Below are 21,970 nucleotides of genomic sequence, written 5' to 3' on the forward strand. Positions count from 1 at the left end.
GGGGAGGGATGGGGGTTATTTGAGGACATCAGCTGTGAATTCTGCAACCTGATGCCTATTGCTAGCAACTGGAGAAACTGATGGGAAGGAAGATCTTAGTACCAGACAGTGGCTTCTTGCATCTGTCCTCAGGACATTTCTCAGCTGAGGTAACCTTTGGATTAATTAGGCAACCTAAGCAACTTTGTTCAGACTGAGCCTGTATCTAATAGATGTGTCCCACCCAGAGCCTCCATTACAACACCTGCCTATATTTTTTTTGGAGAGGAAAGTTCACATCCAGCTTCCTCAGAGAGATCCCTCTTGATCCAGGCTTTCTGGTGCTGGGCAATGGGCATGACTATGGGATTTCTTCTCCAACCTATCAGCCAGAGAAAAATGCACATTTCCATCATAAATGGCTCTTTATACCCTTGTCTCATCTAAATGTCCAGTGAAAGGAAAGGCAATGAAGCGAGCAAGCTGCATTTATATTCCATTCCAGTTCTTAAGGCTTCCCTCCTACCCCAGGACCGCAATCAGTGATATGAGCCCCATCCAGTTGCACACCAGAGATTGGAAATGATGGCTCTGAAGTAACTCCAGGTGGCTTGCGGCAGTCCTTAGTGCAGCTCCCAGAGACACACCCAGGTTGTCTGTCTTGCGGAAGCCTGAGAATGGTACTGGTGCTTAGGGCCATTTCAGGGCACCTGGGCTGCTCCCAAGCCATCTGTTTAGCCTAAATGCTGGTCTCGTCTCTGGAGTACCTGAGCACAAGTGAGGCTTATGGTTCTTGGTGGCCCTTGGGTCAAGGGGGCAGTCAATGCGGTCACTGCCTAAGTCAGGGCTGGATATCTTTCTAAAAGGAGTGTTCGACTCAGTGCTGGAACCACTGGGTGAAATTTTGTTATGCTATGAAGCTGGCTTGCTAAGCACTTTTGGATGGCAGATACCTTTCCATCAGGGACATTGCCTTGTAAGATATGGCATGTACCATGAAACTTATGTGCTTTAAGTCTGAAGAGGGTTTTTGTCTAGTGCCTTGTCCTAACAAACCAGATATTTTGAAAAAATCTGGAAGACCTGAAGCAGCTGTGAGCATTACCATTGATAATGTGGGGGTTGTTTGGTTGGTTGGCTTGTATAGGCCACATGCCTGGGAGCAAAGAGACCTGGGTCCCGTGTGTGCCACTGCCCTGTTGGGTGATGTAGGACAAATTGTTTCTTTGTACTTCAGTTCACCTACCTGTAATAATTGCTCATCCTGCTTTCATAAAGTGTCTTTCAGACAGTAGATGAAATGGGGTATATACATTCATTGGCAGATCTAGGATATTGAAAGGGGGTTGCAGATAGGGTGATGCATCATCCCATATCACACAGCGCTTGAGGTAAAAAGAATGTAGAACCTTTACTAATGCTTACACTGCTAGGAGCATAGGGCTATATTATTCCATTTAAAGTGGAAGCAAAAAAATTCATGTTATTTGAATGAGTTAAAAACAGTCTGGAGGGCTGTTAAATAGGAGCTACATTACCAGGAGCAGTTAACAGACGGCAGAATTGCAGAAGAAAGGCTAGCTTGATTACTGGAACATTAAGGCCATTAAAAAGGAGAAAGGGTCACTAACATCTGTGGAATGAAGAATTTAAAAGGAATCAGGTAGATTAGGAATAAAGGAGTTAGAATTAGAAGTCAAGGAATTAGATAAGAAATCAAGATTAGGAATCAGGAATCAATTGCATTCAGTTGGCTCCCTCACTGCTGCCTGAACACAAATGCTGCTGCCATTGCCTGGCATTTGGTTTTAAACTTTAGATGGAACAGGAATCAAAGCAGCTGTAACCTCCTGGATCCACCCTGTATACAATTATGATTGAAACTGATTATAGTGCCCATGACATAGCAGACAACTGGCAAGTGAAGAGCTGAAGAACAGAAGAGGTGCCACTTCTGCTCATAGGTATAGATTCTGTATCAGCAGCAAGGGGTTAGGACATAAATGGTAAGGCCATTTCAAGGAGCAACTGACTCATCAGCGACCGTCCTCTCCCAGCAATGGTGATTCAAAATAGGTACCAGCACTGTTCATAGTGAATGCAAAAGTATGAGGCTCATGATGAATAGCCTGTTTTGTTGCACTAGTGCACACTGATTGTGAACGGAACCAGGGGCACTGATACTTTGATGCTTCAACATTATGCAAAAGGTCTGTCCTGCCGGTCTCATCTGAGTTTTATGTGGCCCATTCTTCATGGCAGATTATTTAATCCAAGGTTTGGGGCTGCTGACATTGGTATCACTCATGATTAATAGCTGATGAAGTCTCTGTCTGCAGCTCAGCTCTGGCTTCTTGACTTTCCTGGGCCATTTATTAGTTGAGGAAAATGTTATAACATCTCACTTCAAATGCAGGGTGTTTCCTCCTGTGAAGACAGGCTAATTTGATATTATTGCATATGTCATTCCAGTGAGAGGACTCAGATGTGGATTGCAGTCCTTCTTGACCATGGTTTGGAAGCCCCTCCTGTTTATTTGGAGGAAATGGGCAGCTCACCCCCCCACCCCCAGTAGTGGAGAGACTGCCATAATGGTACATGCATACCTTGACATTTTGAAGGGTGCTTCATATAGTAACTTACCTAAATTTAATCATTAAGAAAGGGTAGAAATCCCTTGAAAATTAAACTGAGTGTTTTGTTTCAGGCTGGATGAATAATTATTCACATTGCTCTTCCTTCTTGAAATGTGAGACATTACAATGAGTTAATTAGTACTTAAGAAAAAATATGTCTCCCTTACATGAGAAGAGATCTAGCATTTTACATATTAAAAAGTCTTGTAATAATGTAAAGGAAGGCAAAAATACAGCTATTTCAGCGCCCATAGCGAAATATTGGGAGGTCTCTGATGAACACGAAATGTTTCCTACTTTTTGCCACAAACTGCAAACCAATTACAAAATGTTAGTGTACAGAATTGACAGTAAAATAAAGACTAAAAAATGAGCAATTATTTAATCAAATCTCTCTCTATTAACATGAGGTAGTAGTCACAAAAATATCCACAATCAAATGCTTAAGTGTTAAAGTGATGTTGTAGCCACTGATGGTCCAGGAATTATGTGAGAAGCAAGGGTTTTTGGGGGGTGATATCTTTCATTGGATCAACTGAGTGGATGGGATGAAGTTAGACAGGCTTTTGAATGCAAGGAATTCTTTTAGAAAAATACTTGTCTTAACTTTTTGTCCCAACCATGGTCCAATAAAAGATATCACCCCCCCACAAAAGCCCTTGCCTTACACTTACTTAAACACTTTTTTCTATGTCACTAGGAATGTTTCTAATAATAACCCCTGTTATATATGACCTGCTAAATGGAAACAACTTTTCAGTAAACATTTCTAAAAAAATGTGTAAGTGTACAACACTGTTTTCCATATTCCCTTAGGCTGCATCTACACAAGCCACTTACTGTGCAGTAGCTCATTACTGCTGTGCAGAAGTGTCATTGGGCATGAAACATGACATGATGCTACTGCACAGTAGTAACAAGCTACTGTGCAGTAAGCATCACTAGGCAACTGTGTCAGAACACTACTGTGCAGTTACAGTGGTTACTGCACAGTTATTTAGTCCTCGGTTGTGCAAGTACTAAATGACTGCACAGTAACAACTGCGCAGTCAGTGTCTGTGTAGATGTAGCCTTAGAGTGGGAATTTCACTAGTACTCCTTGGTGACCTAAGTTGACTTCCACTGAATTTACTAGTAAGAATCCCATTTATCTCAGAAGAAAAATAATCTAATACTTTTTAAGTTTTGGACATCTCGCTCCTCAGCTTTAAGGAAAAAAAAACTTTTTAAGTAAAACATCAGCCCTCATATTTTTAGAAGACTTTTGCCTGGAATTCACAACGGGACCTACAGTTACACACCTAAATGCCACTGAAAATCAGCTCCTTTGAAAATCCCAGGATTAATGACTTAGGGACAGGCTACAATTTACATAAGTGACTGATGATTTTGGGTGTCTTGTTTCCTGGGAGGAGGATAATTTAAGAGAGACAGACATACAAAAAATTTTGAACATCCACAGTCTGATACTTCTTTCAAGCATCTTACATAGGGTACTCAAAATCACCAGTCACTTTTGAAACCTTTTCCCATGGCCAAAATAAATATGTTTTAACATAAGAAGCCAATTTTGTGAGCTGACACAGTTTTCCGTTGATAATGACTAGGGTTTTCACTGCTTCCAAAGTGGGGGTGGAACTCTTTCTTTCCATCCATTGTAATAGAAACTAGGTGTTGAGAACAGCTTTGAAAAGCAAAACCCATTTGTTCAATCCTCCTTTTTGATGAGACTAGAAAAATGAGAAAGCTAGAACAGCAGAAGCTCCTAAACTGTACTGTGTTAACATATGAGAAAAAATGAAGAGAGGGCAGACAAGTAGAGAAATAAAAGGAAAACAAGACTGTGACAATAAGTTATGTGGAGCTACATTTCTGTTTGCAGTAGTGAGAATTTAACAGCCGGTACCCAGCAGTCAGGTCATCAGGTTTCAAAATATGCAGTCTTTAAAGAGCCCTTTCTCCTGTATTTTAAGTACCTCTTAATCCCATTTTATCCAGGACAGGCGGGCTGTCAGGTCTGGATGGAGTAGAAAGGGAAAAAGTGGAACAAAATAAAGACAAATACACAGATTAGAATACATTTCAATAAGCATTTAACAAGTCAATCTTTCTGCCTCTTCAGAAAACCAACTTCATTCACCCAACTCTTCCCAAGTGGAGCCAGTCAGAACTATTAGTTAACTAAAACACTCACAAAGCCTTGATGCCAATGACACCCACTTGTGTTACTTTAAAAACTGTTTATTCACAAAAGCCAAAGGTAAGCAGCTGGGAACTGCATACAAATGCTGTACTATATACAGAAAGAGGGCTGTGTTAAATGTTATAGCATTATTTATTTTTCCAATCATTATCCCATAGTTGATAAACCTAACTGGGAAAGGTGAAAAGAGCTATGTAACATATAAGGTTGTTTTTCTTCGAATAAGTGGCCAATTTCTTTTTGCATTCTTTGTGCCTTTAAAATTCTGCTTTCTAGAATGAAAGAGAAATGTTTTGTGGCAATGATTTCTCTATGGTCTCTTACACTTTTCAGAAGCACCCAGGTGACACGAAAGTGATGTACTCAGGAACCTAAGCTCATTGAATCAAAGGTGCTGAGACTCCTAAAGTTCAGATTTTAAACTACTTTTAAAAATGTCACTGGGTATACATCTACATCATTCACCAGCAAATGTCCTTTAAAAATCTGGTCTTTAGTGTATGAGTCATTTTTGACATTGGGACAAAAGCTTCTAAGTCACTTAAAGCATTTTGGAAAATTGTATCCCTTTACTGATTTCAGTTGAAGGGATCCCAGTTTTACTGTGGTATAAGCAGGAGCATAATTGAACCTACATAATTCAGTCTGATTAGAACAGAAGCAAAAAGAAACAAGCAATCCGCCCCTTGAAAAATAAAGGATTCCAGTTATGTAAGTGACAAATGAGGATATTAGATTACTTAGATTTTAAAAGAATCCTGATACCTCAATGTATTTGTTTAGTACATTTGTAGCAGTGAACTTTTATGCAGTGAAATATGCAAATCCCTAACTGTAAGCAAAAGTAGTTGTGTACTTAGAGTAATTGCATGCTTACATACGTTGTTGCCTCAGGGCCAAAATAACTGATATATAGAAAATCACTAACAAATTCCAGCATTTTATACAGACAATTTTCAATATATGATAATGCAACCATTCTGTAAAGAATTGTATAAAGGATAGACAAAATATGAAATGCTTTTAAAAATAATTCTTTCTGAGCTCAAAAGAATTGCTTCTGTTCATGCTATCTCAGTCACTTACAGACCTTTAAAAAAAGCCTTTTTTTTTTTTTTTTTTGAACTGATCAGTTTGTAGTTAAGGCAGCAGAGCACAGTCACATGTTTAAAACAGATTTTATCCCCATAGATTCCAGTTCCCTGTACACTGGATAACTGCAGAATTTGCTCAACTGCAAAGCACAGTGCCAGTCCCAATTTGTTGCTTATCTTCATTCTAACAGACACTGGTTATCTGTGTATGGGTTAAGTACATAGATGGCTTATGTGCATAGTATCATTCAGCCCCATTGTAACATGGCTCTATTCTCATAAAGGGCATAGAAAGGGGGAAGGGGAAGCAACTCTCAGACAGTTGCTATTAGAAGCCTTGAAATTGAGGGGAGCCAGTTAGTTTCAGGGCTGCCATTTCTCCTCATTTTCAGGGCTTCTAATAGTACCGTTGAAAATGTGACTTGCTTCTGTCATTTTCATAGTCTCTAACAACAGCCCCAAAACAGATGATCAGAAGCTCAGAAAAATGCCAGCAGCTGGTCAGTTTCATGGCTTGTACCACCCCAACCCAGACAGCACTGTGTACTAAATGAGCATTGTTTACAGTAAGTTTGGAAAAGTACAGGCTCCAGGTAAGTGCACAACTTTTCTTTAGGCCTGTGGCTATCCACTTGAGCAGCATCCACTGAACTGATTTCACACCACCATAACAAAATTGCAATTGTAAAGAATTAAAATAAAATGCTGTGTTAGTCAGGGCCTCACACTTACCACTGGTGTTCCATACTGCATTTTTGTGGCTTTGGTATCCATTTTTCATGCACTGTTCCACATAAGATTTGGGATCGCAGCCTGACATTAGGATATCACTAAGCAGTGCAATGTATGCAATGGCCAGTCTGAGTGTGTCGATTTTGGAGAGGCGCTTTTCATATGGGAAAGTTGGTACGTGGCATCTGAGTTCATCAAAAGCAGAGTTGATGCTGAGCATCCTCTTTCTTTCCCTAATATTAGCTGCATGTCTCTGCACTTTGTAAGGGTGAGCAGGGATTAGCCTGTGGGTTTTATGCTGCTCACTTGTCTCTGGTTGGGCCAATAAGGAGCTGTCCAGTTCAGCACTCCCATCTAACTGCAGAGCTTGTCCATCTGCATCTGTGAGTGATATCTGAGCATCAGCAAATATAGACTGGTACATAAGAGGAGGCCAAGGGGAGACCTGGCCTGTCAGAGGAGAACAGTCCATTTTCAAATTCTCCATCTGAGTTTGGAGCTGGGTATTAGAATCTGCCTGGCTCCAAAATGAAAAATCCATTGCAGAGTCCTGTTCAAAATCATAAAAAGTCTCCTCCATCATTTTCCTTCCTAATAACCTTTTAAACAACCAAATAGAAATAGTAACAATTTCAGTAGCTGAAACTAACTTACACTCAGTGCTGTTATTAAAATGAGGGGATTCTCTAATTTAAAAAAAATAAAAATATGCTAGTTAAAAATAAACACCAAAATCAGATCCAGGTATCCTGCATTTGTCTTCTGCGTAGATGATTAGTAAGGGTGGACACTGGATTGAAAATCCAAGTGGATCTCATGATTTAAATACTTCTAGGCTCCTCAGAAGGATGGCTGCCTTCTATTCTTCTGAATTCAAAACTAATTAGAACATGTGCTTCTTGCTTTATTAGATGTCAGCTACAAAGGGATATGAATGAATGTAATGAATAGAACTGATTTTCTATTGACTTTCTCAGTGAAAAACCCATTGAAGTAATTGTCAAGTTTGTCCCCAAGTTCAGTCTTTCCACCTAATATTTACAGATGGGATCACACAGTGAGGTTTTTCTTTTTGGTAGGAATAAGTTGGAGATAACATAATGTAGCCTTTATCTTCATGGTAGAGTGTTAATAGCTACATATTATTCTATTGCCTGAAAAACAAGATCCTATTATGATGCTGTCAGAAACACATGATCTTGCTCTCTTTGATACCAGGAGCTAGTTGTGTTCTCTGTATTTGTAGCAGAGAAGATGGTTGAGAGAAAGCCTTTCGTGCAACCTCAGTGCTAAATAGGAAGCCACTGAGCCAATGTTGCTTTAAAGTGTTCTCACATTCAAATGCATATAACACATCCTAGATTTCATTAAAATATATGCTGCTTTGTAGCAGGCCATAAGAAATGCAGAAAAATAGAAGCACATGGAACAATCATAACAGACCTAAGCCTAAAATATCCAAGCAGCTCTTTTATGTTGCTGGCTTCCCTTAACTTTTGCTGAAGGCAGTGGGTCATACCCTAATAACCATTGCATAATAATGGAAGCTGAAGCTGCCAGGAAAAACTTTCAGGACTAAAGCAGTCAAACTGGGAGTTGCTCAGCAGCTTCTAGGACTGCAGTCCATTACTATTATTTGTAATTTTGATTCCTACACCAAGACTGTCCAGTTAGCAGCCTAAGAAGGGCCAGCTTGTGGCCCTCCAATGGTTAACATGCAGCCCACAGGCCCCTGCAGCTACCTCTCTTATTGCTGTGCACCAGGGGAAGACTGCATGCCTGTAGTGCTTCCCTAGGTGTGAGGGGGGCTCTGCATTGTTGGTGTTTCAGAGACAGGGAGCCATGCACTGCTAATGAAGCCTGGGGAGCAAGGGGGTTGCTCACTGCCAGTACAGCCCAGGGGGCGAGGGGTCTGCATAGTAGGGGTGGGGTCCCCAGGGACTGCCTTTGCAGCATATGGTACATACACCAAAGATGCACAGCCACAGCCTACACAAAGTCAGTGAAAATCCTTGCTCCAAAAGCTTTAGGTTTTAACAGGTCTAGGGGAACCAGGGGACTTAAAGAAGAGAAGGGGCTCCCACATTAAGTCAACAATGCAAAATGCCCTGTCCTTTTGAATGTAATAAGGTGTCAGAAATTAGTCAGAAATGCCAACATGCTGGAATGTGACTGTACTGGTAAAGGCATTGTTATGCAATAGGAGGATTTATCATCTTTAATATTCTATCTGTTGTGACTTGACAAATGGGACTGAAACTCCTAATTTAGTGAGATCATACTTTAAAAGGCATTTGGTGTTTAACTCCATTGGTTTCATTAGGAATTAGGTGTCTTTATACCTTTGAAGATCTGCTGTATAGGCAATTTTGCAAACTTAATGCCAGGGAACCAAATATATTAGGAATCTTTCTTTCCTAAATGAATGTTATATCCTCATAATCATAACTTGCTTCTTAAAGCACTCAAAATGTTTTGTTTAATTCACATTACATGAATCAGCAATCGACAGCTAGGATTGGCAACATTTTGAACTGTGGAGACCACTTCAACAAAGCTTAGCTCCAAGTGTGGGTCTTGTCTGCAACCATAGTCTTGCTCCCCACCCTGTAGCACTGCTGCTTTGCCTCTCTCTACTGCCTGGCTGCTGTGCAGGAGAAGCCTCCTGTCATTGAAACACTGCCAAGACCCCCAGGCTCTACAGGCCTGATAAAATGGCTCTATGGACCAAACCCAGCCTGAGGGTTGTAGGTTGTTGACCCCTATTTAGAACTCAAATTTAGGAAATGTTTAAGCATATGCTTAACTTCAAGCAGGTGCATATGTTTTCTTAATTTCAATGCCATTCAATAAAAGGGGCTTCAACAAGTAATTAAAATTAGGCATGGGCTTTAATTCTTTCCTGAATTAGGGCTTAAGAATAAAGATTCCAGTTTATCATATGCTTGACTTTAAACATATGCTTAAATCCTGTTTCTGAACAAAGGGTAAAGAGTCCTGTTACAAGGACTATAAACCACTTAAGTCTCATAGACCTTAGGTGGGAAGATCACGATTAGACCCTTTTTAATTTCACCCCCCTCCGTGTTCCCAACTCCAGGGATGGGTAGCACCATCGAAGGACTGTCCCTCATCTCTTTATAATAAATAAAGACATGATGCCTGGACTAACAACTTTTTCATGAGAACAGACTTTTGTTTCAACCTAGGAAACACCTTACTAATTGCTCACCATAGTCACTGTGGATCATCAGAACTCTGAATGTTGTCTTGCATTTTCCATGCACTACAGTGTTGAAGAACGTGCTGGCAAGAGGCCCCCTGCAAAGAGAAGAGGTGAGAATATTGCATTGTCTGAACCATCAGTAGCACCCTTTTTATGCAAATCAAACAACGAACTCAAGAGTCCATGAGAATAAAGCTAAATAGGCTGTGTTTCTGAAATCTGGCTGACAAAGAAATGTGGTATTACAAAGAACTAGCAGGCTTTATTATGCATAAAATTCAACCCATGTAGAGTCCAAGTTGCCACTTTAGTCCTTGTTTGAGGGCTGATGTAGTACTGAAGTAGTACACAAACCTGACACAACCTATGCCAAAGGACAAAATTTCACACAGACAGAATGAACTGGCAGAAGCTCAAGGGGATGGTCATTAATACTGATATCATGAAATAACCACCCGGAGGCTCCAACTATAATTGCTTTCACTGTACACACACAGTGGGAGCCAGCCTATTGCCAAATTGCATGAAATCTAAATAGAAACCACAGACCCAGGGCAGGAGAGAAAGCAGAGTTGCAGCAAGCTGGAGTGATTTGTCCCAGGTCATAAAACAAATCAGTGGCTTCTGAGTCCAATTAAGCAGTACCTTGTTTTTAAATCCAAACTAAGAAAGTCCTAAATATTTCCTATATATTTAAATTATTTTACTAAAAATGCAAGATCCATAAACTCACTCCTTTTAACCAGGCTTCTCTATTTCCCCTCAAACAAACTGTTGCTAATTATAGATTATCTCTTACCACGGCTTCGGAGACTTATAGAAAATGTACGCACTCTCCCAGGTGGATTCAGAAGTGAATCAACATAGGTAGCATTGGTAACATTGGGAATGTCTACATGTGTATTTAACGTGCCTAAACTTCATGCACCTTTGCTTAAGGACCATTAAGATGATTTAGGCACGTGTCTACAGGTGGACATCTTAATGCACATTAAGGCACATTACATTAAGGCACATTACATTTAGGCATGAATAGCAAAGTTGCATTAGTGCATGTGCAGAGGCACTAATACACATTAATATGGTATATGTCCATTGACGTATACTGCATTAATGTGCATTAGTCCATCTACACCTGCACTAATGCAACTTAGCTATTTGCACCTAAATTTGATACCTGTATGAAACTGAGGCTTGAATATCCTAAAATCACCATTTTAAAGGCACATGAAGGGTTGCGCACATGTAGAGTGTACCCTTAGTGTGCCTTCAGTTGGGCTATTATGCATTAATACTCAAGTACAGACATGCCCATTGAGTATCATTCATGCCTTTAAGAGGCAAAATGCAATTTGGCTGGGCCTTAGACATCTAACTGCTACCTAGGCCCCTGCTACATGTTACAAATATTACACAATTAACTAGTTAATTGCACAACAAATTTAGACTAGTCACACATGCAAAGTAATTATCACATGATAAAAATGATGATCCAGCTATAAAAAGAGCCAATCATATATAAAGTTAGTGCTTGGAAGTGTGTAACAACTTTATGGCTGGTTTTTATCCAGCTTTAATTTGAACATGTAGCAGGGCCCTTAGACACATCATAGCTGAAGTAGACTTTTTATCTTAGGTGTGTTCACTGGGGAGAGGGAGAGAAATGGAAAGTTCTTTCCATGTTCGGAAGCAATGATCACTCCTCCTGAGGTTGTGCAATGTGCTCCTGAGGTTGTAGCTGTTCCTTTATCTGTCAGCTCACGCTTGCTGCCAGGACCAGCAGTTCCTGTTGGAACTCAGCTCTGCTAAAGATAGGAAACAGTGAAATCCCTTTTCTGATCACTCTGCAATTCTGTCCTTTACTGCTATTACCCAATATCCAGACATGCAACTTTTCTTCTGCATTATCAGCCATCCCTTTCAGCTCCCAATCCTTCCCCTAATGAATTCATTTTCAACACATCGGGCACTATGCAGTATGAGTTCCCTTCTGAGTCTGATGTGCTAATAAGGGTCTCTTTTAGACTCTGGCTGTTTTACTCAAAATGTTGAGCTTTTGTGCTTTTAACTTTCCAAGTCCCCAGTTTAATCCCTGGTGCACTGGCCAATATGGCAGTCATCATGGAGCTGGGCCAGCATTTGAATAGCTCAGACCCTGAGACACACAGGGCAAGCTTCCTTTGTCCAGGGGCAGCATACAGCCCACAGGTCAAAAGCTCTGGCCCTAGTACACTCTCCGAATTCAGACCTGGGACAGTAGGGCTATGTGAAGTTTCCGGTGCTGGTTTGATTTGGAGGAGATATGGTCCAATTCGTTGGCCGAGTCTCCAAATCCAAATTGAATCAGGGGACCAATTAAAAGGTCCAAATTGATTTGAAGCTCTCCAAATTGATTCTGAAAAGATTTGGAGAGCTTCGGTGATTCAGGCAGTCCCTGCCTACTGCAGCAGGGAGCTGGACCCAGACTCTGAGCTGGTAACTAGGGGGCAGGGGAGGGGCTGGAGCAGGGGGGAGGGGACCATGGGGGAACCCCCACCAGGCCTCATCCCCTGCCCACTCCCCCAGCCCCCCTGAGTGCCCCACAAACCCTGCCTGCTCCCCCAGCCCCATCAATGGCTGCCCTGCCCGGCCCCAGCTCCAGCACTTTAAGAAAAAACAAAACAACCTCCCTCCCACCCCAGACTCATGAGCTCCTTCAGTGGCCTCAGGGCTTTGGGGGCTCATAGAAGAGCTCCCCATGCATCACAGGGCAGCAGGGGGCAGCAGGAATTGCCCCCCTGCCCGGCAGGAGCCAGTGAGTCTGGGTTGTTTTTTTCTTAAAGGACCAGGAACTGGTATGAGTGGGGAGCCATGAGGGGGATGGGACAGTGGGGAGAGGTTGAGGGGGCTCATGGCAGAGCACCCCATGTGGCATGGGACAGTGGGGGGCAGCGGGGATCAGCCCCCACCGGGCAGGATCTGGTGAGTCAGGGCTTTTTTTCAAAGAGCTGAGAGTTTGGATGGGTGGGGCAGCCATTGACGGGGCTGGGAGAGCGGGCTGGGGATGGGGCCTGAGTGTTTTGGAGATTCACCTGATTTGGCAGCAGCTGAATCTCTGAATCAGATTTGACCAAATCGATTCAGGACAGTGATTTGAATCACCAAATGGAATCACTGTCCCCCGAATCAGCTGAATCCAAATCCGAAGTGAATACTAGCCACTTTGCACAGGCCTATGGGACAGTGACAGAGTTGCTGAATCCTTGATGAAGAGCTGAGTGGCATTAGCCTCTAGATGATAACTGAAGAGAGGAAATCTTCTTGGAGAAACATATCCTCTCAAACAGTTAGACTGAAACTGTGATTTCTCTGGTTGGACCTTGGTAGAGGGAATTTAGTTTCAATAGGCATAACCTGCTGTGACAACATAGTTTAGTTTACTGTGCATGGCATGACATGCACCCAGTCGAAGTATCTCTTGTTACAGACTTCCTTTGTGAAGTGGACTTTTCTTAAGGAGCAACTGGGTCATTAAACCGAAACTGCCACGAGAGCAAGGGCTAATAGCTTCCTAGCACATGTCAGCCTGCTCTGCTGGGACTGTAATAGTATTGTGCATCTCTCATATCAGAATTCCTTCCAGTCTTGAGTGACCAAAAAAACCTTTCTGGGTGCATCACTCTCAGCAGATGCTTCTTCAGTGCATTAGTATTCTCTTCTAGCTCTTTTGCTGCTGGCAGTGTTATGCTAGGCTATGTCTGGCTCCACACATGGAAAGCAGATGTTTCAGCAAACCTGCTTTTAGCAGCACTCTTGTCTAGGACAGTTTGGCTTTTTGTGAGACTCTGGACAGTGCCAGGGGTAGATAATGCAAGAGGGAGGGGGAGAGAACAAAAGAATCTCTCTTTAGCTAAACTAGCTCAAAAAATATTGAAGCCTTAAAAAAGAAGCTGAGACCAAATTAAGCCTTCCACAACGACACGGGCTTTTTGCACTCAAAATTATGGAACAGCTCCTTGAGGGAGAAGCAGATGTGAGTCTGCAACCTTGTCCTTCGAAGTCAGAAGTAATGTCTGACCAGCTGTAGGCCATTTCCAATAGCTTTAGGTGACTGGTGAAGAAAAGTCTGACAGAGAGCAGCTAAGGACTCATATAAATGGATACATGGGCATCGCCCCTCCCTGGAATGTAATAATGTCCATGCAACAGTCATCTCTTCCCTTATCTCCTTCTTTAGATGTGACAGTCACGAGAAACTCCCTTTTGCTATTGCTCATCTTCAGGAGATGGGACTCAATGAGGCCAGGTTTCTGAGTCAAATAATTTTTTAGGGAAACAGTAATCACTGAGTGGGATTCTGTGGTAAGATTAGTTGATTATAATGGTCACTTTTTGGCCTTGATACCATTCAGTCACTCCCCCCATTTTGAAATCCTGATGGGCATGCTCTGAGGACAGACAATGGAATCTGCCTGTTTTCATTCAGACTGTTACATCCCCCATTGAGGCCTCTCTCCACAAACACCTCGTTGTGTTAAATGTCTGATCCAAATTTATTAATGTCAGTGGAAGCTTTCCTCTCCGTATCGATGTTTTTCAGGTAGAATTGATTGGAAAAAAATACAACGACCAATACACTTTACTGCCACTGATCAATAATTAATCCACCTTGCTCAGTAACTGTGTGAGCCTCCTATTCCTATCAAAAGAGACAGGAACTGTGGTTCTTGGAAGAATGGAGAAGACTAGAATCAGTGTGGGTAACAGTGGAAGACAGAGCAGCAGGGTGTCCAAAGGTCTGAGGATATTTTGCCTCAAATGAAGAATGGAATGCAGGAAGGAAATTAGCAATAGTCCTAGTTGGACTACAGCCACACACATGAATTCCAACAATCAAATCTGACTGCTGGCAACTTATGGAATGACTACACCAAATGTCTCTACAATATCATACTGGATGATGACTGTCTGCACAAAATTCTCATGGAAATGCCTGCAGTAGCAGAGCCATTGTCTATGAAGTGCTCTGAACATGAAAAGCACCACGTATTATCAGTTGAGGGTTGAATGTGCTTCTTCTTAAGGTAAAACAATAGCAACTGTAACAGTGTAATAAAAAGCAGAGCAAGGATTTCCATTGCAAGAGCATTTCAAAGGGATAACAGTTATTTCTGAGAGCCCAGAATAATTGCTAAATAAAACCTTCATAGGATGTAAAGGAAGTTGATTTTAAGCAAGAAAGGTAACAGGACCTTTATTATTCACAGTGTTATAAACATCAGATGTCAATGTTTGGGGGGGAAAACACCAATGAATGAATGTTAATATAACTTTGATTAACTTTCCATTAGGATAAATTGTTCAAGAGAGTCCCTTTGCTTTTAACATTTTAGAAGTTTAAACATGAGCCTGGTCAATTTAACCTTTTCTCTACATATTTGGAGAGTTACATAAAATTAATTCCAGTCTCTTTTGGAGAGGAAAGATACTGTCTTTAATGAAAACCTTCACTGATAGCTTCCCAATTTTCACAGGACCTTTCATGATAAGACTGTGAGCTTGGGAGTCACCTGCTGGAAGTCACTTGGGCTATTTGTGAGCAAATACTTGTCACCGTTACCTCATCTAATGAGCCCTGCCCCCAAGGTGACACGCAAACTAGGAAATTCAGGTAAGCACTTAAGGACATGCTTAACTTCCAGACTTTGATTTTCAATGGGCTTAAGTATACATTTACCTCTCAAAGACGGATGTTTCCCTGATTCTCATCTGTAACAAGACACTGAGCCTCCTTCTAACTGGCCCCTAGGATACCAATACTCATGGTAAGAGGGTGGTTTAATTGAAACAGGGGACCTGGTGACCATCTATAAACTCACTAGGGGGGGACCAGAAGGGTTTGGGAGAGACCTTGTTTCCCCTAGTGCCCCCTGGCATAACAAGGAATAACGGCCACAAGTTGTTGGAGAGTAGGTTTAGATTAGACATCCATAAGAACTACTTCACAGTCAGGGCGGCTAGGATCTGGAACCAGCTCGCAAGGGCAGTGGTGCTGGCTCCTACCCTGGGGGTCAAGAGGAGTCTTGATGCCTACCTAGCTGGGATTGTTTGAGCCCAGTTTTTTCTCCTGCCCAGGCGGGGGTTCAGACTTGAAGATCCACAAGGTCCCTTCCGACCCTACTTCTATGATTCTTTGATACTATGAAATGTCTTGTGATCAGATTTGCAGCCTGTGGCTGTGGATAAGTTAACAGTCTATAGGTAAAGGCAAGCTGGATTCACCTGCGGGGAGAAGAAGATGCAGAACTTGAAACATCTAGCCTAATCTAACATAAATATTTAGATTAGAAATGATGAAGAAGCCACCTAAAGGCAGTGTGTTTGGCAGCCTGACGCATTAATGAATTCTACAATGCCAGAAAATCCCAGCAGCATTAAAACAACCCATTCAGCAGGATTTGGGGCAGTCAGACACCTACAGAAACTCCCTTCTACCCTTTCAATGCTGAGGGAAGCAAATGCTGACCTCTATCCAAATCCCCGACTGAACAGATGTCTTTTGCAGCCTGTGTGGAAGATTACCAGATTTGGGCTATTTTGGACTGAGGTTAAAAGCATGTTCCAGGGTCCCAAAACCCTAACAGAGAATGGCTGGCCAGCCATCCCCTGTTTCTTTTTTACAGGGATGAGGCTGCAATTTTGCAGATGTGCAGTCAAAATTAAGTGGACATACTCTGCTTCTTTTACCAGTGGCAAGTGACCTCACTCCTCAGTGAACTAGCCTGGTTGATTTTACTGAAAGTGCTCATACAGCGGTAAGAAGACCTCTTTTGCAGGGTGGGGAGAAATGGTGCAGCAGATCAGAATGGACCTGTGCTCAGTTCTCTATTAGCATAACTTCCTGTACAGCTCCAGCTGGTATAAATAATTCCTCTAGCAGGTTTGAAGGGAGTGGATGAGGCAGGCAGGGTACCTGCACATGTGTACTTCTGAGTAAGATGCCTAAATTATCTTTTTAAATTTAATCAGCAAGTCATGTCCTGGGATCCTGAGAAAGGCTGGCCTTTTCCCTATGAGTAAGTCCAAAGCAAGTGGCACAATGTAAAGTCAGAGCAAGACTTTGCTGAGGCCAGGGACTTGCTTACAAACCCTCCCCTCCACTTTCCCCCTCTGCACCTGCACAGCTCTCCTCTGGTATTGTTAATCACACAGACGGCACCTCATAAACCTGCCTGGAGACCCTGGATTTGAAAATGGAGTTATTCAGGCAGATTTACAGAGTGATGTCTGTTTGACTGACAGCTGTTGTTGCTTTATGGAAAACCTAGCACATGTTCACGCTATAAAATATGAACAATAGCTTTGAAAACATTTTCTGGGGGAAAAAAAATAAAAGGAACACCTCTTTTGTGCTAGCGTACTTGGAGAAGGAGACGCTTTTATTCTGACTATTACCAAATCATGTTAAAACAGTTAGGCGCTGATCCAGCAGCTTATTCAAGCACTGGCTTAACTCTGGCTTCAGTGGGACAAATTTAAGTAAATACTTAAGTGACTTGCTGGATTGCTGCCTTAGTAAATTTAGTTCTAGCCAGCTTCTGGCTCATCTAGGTGAGGTGAGTTGATTTGAAATATAGAACTGTTCTTCCTAAATCCCAATAAGGGACGGTACAGGGAGAGCACCAAGAAGCAGCTGGTATCTAGGAGGAAAGAATGTGACTGTCCCCAAAATGCATTACTTACCATCACACTGAACTAGCTGTGTCACAGCCTCTAGTACAGTTTAAGAGTCTGATCAAAGACTACCAAAGTCAATAGAAAATTACACTTGACATTAGTAGACTTGTATTCAAGCCTGTAGAGAGTACTGTGGTGCTTCATGTGCCCAAAAAGCAGTAGACTGGCACTCTGGACACTTCAACTGGACTCAACCTTGGCTAGGCCATCAAACTGCTTTCTGTGCAATGAGTTACTGAAAAAAGCTACAGAAATCTTTGTAGACAGCATAGGACATAGTTTTCCTTTAAAAGAGTCTCCTGCTTTGACCCTTTATATAATGAACTCACAGCTTCTAAGGTGTAATGACTAATGCACTGGGTTGAAAATTCAGATCACGTCCTCCAAAATAACCTGCCTGCAACTGACTGATCTAACATTCACAAAATGTATCATTCTTTCAGGGGCTTTAATGAGAAATGGATCAGTCCATAAAAACTTGTAGCTAGGCAGAGCAAAATCCTTGGTGTTATTTGTCACTAAATATTTTCCCCTATCAATTCATAGATTCATAGATGTAGAGTCGGAAGGGACCTGAGTAGATCTTCAAGTCCGGCCCCCTGCCCTGGGCGGGAGAGAATACTGGGCTTATATGACCTCAGCTAGGTAATTGTCAAGCCTCCTCTTAAAGACCCCCAGGGTAGGAGCCAGCACCACGTCCTTTGGAAGTTGGTTCCAGATCCTAACCGCCCTGACTGTGAAGTAGTGCTTCCTGATGTCCAGCCTGAACCTACTCTCAAACAACTTATGACCGTTATTCCTTGTTACTCTGGGAGGTGCTCGGGGGCACAAGGTCTCTCCCATTGTAAGTTTATAGACGGCCACCAGGTCTCCTCTCAGCCTTCTCTTGTGAAGGCTGGACAGGTTCAGGTCCTGTAGTGTCTCCTTGTAGGGCCTGCCCTGCTGTCCTGGATCATGTGAGTGGCCCTTCTTTGGATCCTCTCGATGCTGGCCACATCTCTCCTAAAGTGCAGCGCCCAGATGCAGTACTCCAGCTGTGGCCTGACCAGTGTCACATTCACTGAGTGAATTGTTTTTAACAGCCTAAATTGCCCTCCTGAGATAATTATGATCATGCCAGATCAGTGGGGGGAATTCTGCATGGTCCTAACACAAAGCATTGATCTTAGTGTTTGTCTTATTTAAGTGTGAAGTGAGAAAAATTATTACCGTGGTCTGTATATGGGCTTGTTGGCTGCTATATTTTACTATGATTCGGTTGTCATCCAATTACCCCAATTCACTATGTTTCAGTCATTGTGCTGTCTGTTACTCACCAGGTCACTGTAATATCAGCGAAAACACAAGTTGAGAGAAAAGGGGTAGATGAATCATAAAATGTACTGTGATGCAAACCAAAGAGAATTCTGTATTATTAAAACATGAAATGTACAGTCATTATGTAATTGAAATAACTGTTTTTGTTGCCATGCAATTCCAAGCACTGAATTTTAAGAAAAGGTAGAGGGACTGGAAAGGTGAGTGACAAAGGTTATGAAGGGATCGGAAAGCAAGCAGTGCATGGAAAGGTGGAAGGGACTGCTTATGCTTTATCTCAAGAAAAGGAGATTTAATGGATATCTGATAGATATTTTCAAATTCTTGAAAGGCTGCCATAAAGAAAAGGGAGAAAAACTGGTTCCTCTTGCCACAGAGGGCAGGAGACAAAGATTAAGATCAACTCTCTGTAAAATCTTCCTAACTGTAGGAACAATAGGATAATGGAACAAGTTGTCTCGGGAAGTTATGGAGTTGCCTTCATTGGAGGTTTCCAGAAGAAGCTGGATGGGGATATGTTGGGGAGAATTTAGGTACAGTGAATCCTGCCTCTGCTCAAGAAGTTGGACTAGATCAGTCTTTCTCAACCTGTGGGTTGTGACCCAGAAGTGGGCCACAAGAATATATCAAAAGAGTCACTAACAAACTTTAAAAACAGATTATCCTTTAAAGGACAAAAATGCGTAAAACCATGGCTTTTACCTTGCAGGCTGGCAGAGTTCCAGCTTGTCCCTTACCCCACACACTGCACCCCCCACCGGTGCCCCATGCTTGAGGGGCCTGGGGCCTGGGTTTGGGGGGTAGTGCGTTGGCAGTGAGGAGCACTGGGTCAGGACTGGCCACTGATGTTTACAAATGGGTCCAGGTACAAAAAAGATTGAGAACCATTGAGATGACCCTTGAGATCCTCTTTTTTTAAAAATCCCTGACTCCCAAAGGCCTTTGGCCATTCTCAAATCTGCCCCCACCTCTTTCTGTCAAGGGCATTTTCCTCCATTGCTAGTAATTCATATTAAAAGCTCCTAGGTCTTGCTCCATATTATCCCTCCATTTTCTCAGCACACAAGGCTGACCCTCATATGAATGGCCTGCCATGAGATGCTTTTTATTTTTTAAATTAAAACAAAGGATATGTGTTTCATGAGCCTGGGATGAGCAAATATACTTAGGTGCACAAATTTCCTGCTTTGTATTTACAAGTAGGGATTTAATGAACTCATGCTCTTTATTATGTATCATTGCATACAAGTCTCTGAGGTAAGGGCCATCTCTTGCTGTGTGCATATGTTCAATGCCAGGCACAATGGAGTCCCAGTCCCAAACAGGGCCAAATACAGCTAGAAACATTTTGCATTCTTGTGCTAGATACATGTACTAACACCTTGATACAAGACAGTCTTGAAGCCCACGTTTAAGTATGCATGTAGCCATATCCATATCAATGGGGCCACACACATGCTGGCAGGGGCTTCAATATGTTGCTGGATCAAAACCATGGTTAAGTATGTGTTTGGAAAGCCCCTGTACTACAATCCTCCTTCAGTTCTTCTGAATTTTTTCCAGGTACAGGCATTTTCCAGTCTCAGATGTCTGCTACTGCCAGCCACACCTTCTGTTGAAACTCAGCCAGAGTCATTTCCTACTAGGCTTCAGAAAATACCTGTAAATGCTGTAACAAACAACTCTCCACTGATCAAAGGATGGACAAGACATTTGATAAGTTTTCATCTACTCTAATGTCTCTGATTTCCACTCCAGATTCTTCTGCCACCTCCACAATAACAGAAATGACAACAGAAATGACACACTGTCATTTCTATTCAAAAGGTCCAATTTTGAAGTCTTTTTTCAGGTGCAATTTTAATTCAATACAATGTACATTTTTCTTGAGTTGCCGGCCTGCACAGAGAAGAGCCTGTCAGCCCTGATTACACCCTGTCTGGCTCTGAAATCAGAGAAGTTTAGGGAAAGCTGCATCTGTGGTTCCATTCATGGGTGCTCGGCCTTCCAGTGATCTCACTGTTTAACCTGGCTTCCATTTTCCTGTCTGCAGGGCATTGGTGGGTCGGAGAATGGGGGCCTGTAGCCTCACTGGGAAAGAAGATTGTCCCATAGTGAGAGGAAGCAGCCGGAGTGGAGAGGGAGATTGGGATCAGATGAATCATTGTAAGTCAAAAGCCAGTTTCCTTTTTTCCCTTCTTTGAGCCAATGAGGTTTGCAAAATAAACTGTTTTCAAGGGCAACCCTGCAGACCCTGATTAAGTGAGGAGAGAGTGATGATCTTGCGGTGTACAGTACTTAACTGACAATAAAAAGATCTGGGTTCAGTTCCCAGTTTAACCACAGATTCCTTGTATATCATTAGACAAATAACTTTGTGCCTCATTTTCCCATGAGTAAAGTAACACTGCCTTTATTTAGATTATAAGATCTCCAGGATAGAGGTTCTTGCTGTGTGTATGTACAGTGCTTAGCATAAGTGGCTTGGATCTCACTTGGAGTCTCTGAAATATAAACTGAAGAAGAAATAGGGCCCTGTTATATGTTGCACTTTGAACTGCTCAAATGTTGATTGGTGTTAGTACCAGCTCGAGTTTGGAGCAGTGGCACCTTAAGGCTAAAAATCTTCTCTGACTGTCCTCCACCTGCGCAGTTGCCACTAGAGGGTTCAGGAGCAGGGGTTGGATGAGGAGCTGCAGTTGTGAGTTGCCACTATGGGGCTGGTGAGTCAGGATAGGCTTTTGTCCCTGCTCTAGGTGGGGATGTGCGAGAGATGGGTTCAGGGAGGGTGGGAACATGAGGCTGGATGTGAAGAGGCTGGGCTGAGTAATGAAATGGGAGGTGGAAAGAAATGGGGGTGAGGGAAAGGTGGTGAAATATAGGAAGTCAGCCACTGAAGGATAAAATAAAAAGTAAAAATAAAGAATGTAAAAAGAAATAAAGATGAAGTAAACTAAGTAAGTTTATTTACTCCATTGTACCTCACATTTTAATAAATTGGGATTTGGGGTTGGGGTGTGGAGGTTGCTGTTCATGCTTCCTGGGATGGGTGGGAGTGGTGAGGGTA

At 42.3% G+C, this 21,970-nt stretch overlaps 1 protein-coding gene across 1 annotated transcript; it reads right to left on the bottom strand.

Moving 5' to 3' along the window:
* Window positions 1-6,309: 6,309 nt before the first annotated feature.
* LOC109322466 lies at window positions 6,310-7,288 on the bottom strand. The gene has a single exon (XM_019553520.1). It carries the CDS (start codon window positions 7,225-7,227, stop codon window positions 6,310-6,312), a length of 918 nt encoding a protein of 305 aa, XP_019409065.1. The 5' UTR covers window positions 7,228-7,288.
* Between the last annotated feature and the right edge of the window lie 14,682 nt (window positions 7,289-21,970).

Source organism: Crocodylus porosus, unplaced genomic scaffold (genome assembly GCF_001723895.1).
Source record: "Crocodylus porosus isolate Cpor-Errol unplaced genomic scaffold, CroPor_comp1, whole genome shotgun sequence".
NCBI lineage: Eukaryota > Metazoa > Chordata > Crocodylia > Crocodylidae > Crocodylus > Crocodylus porosus.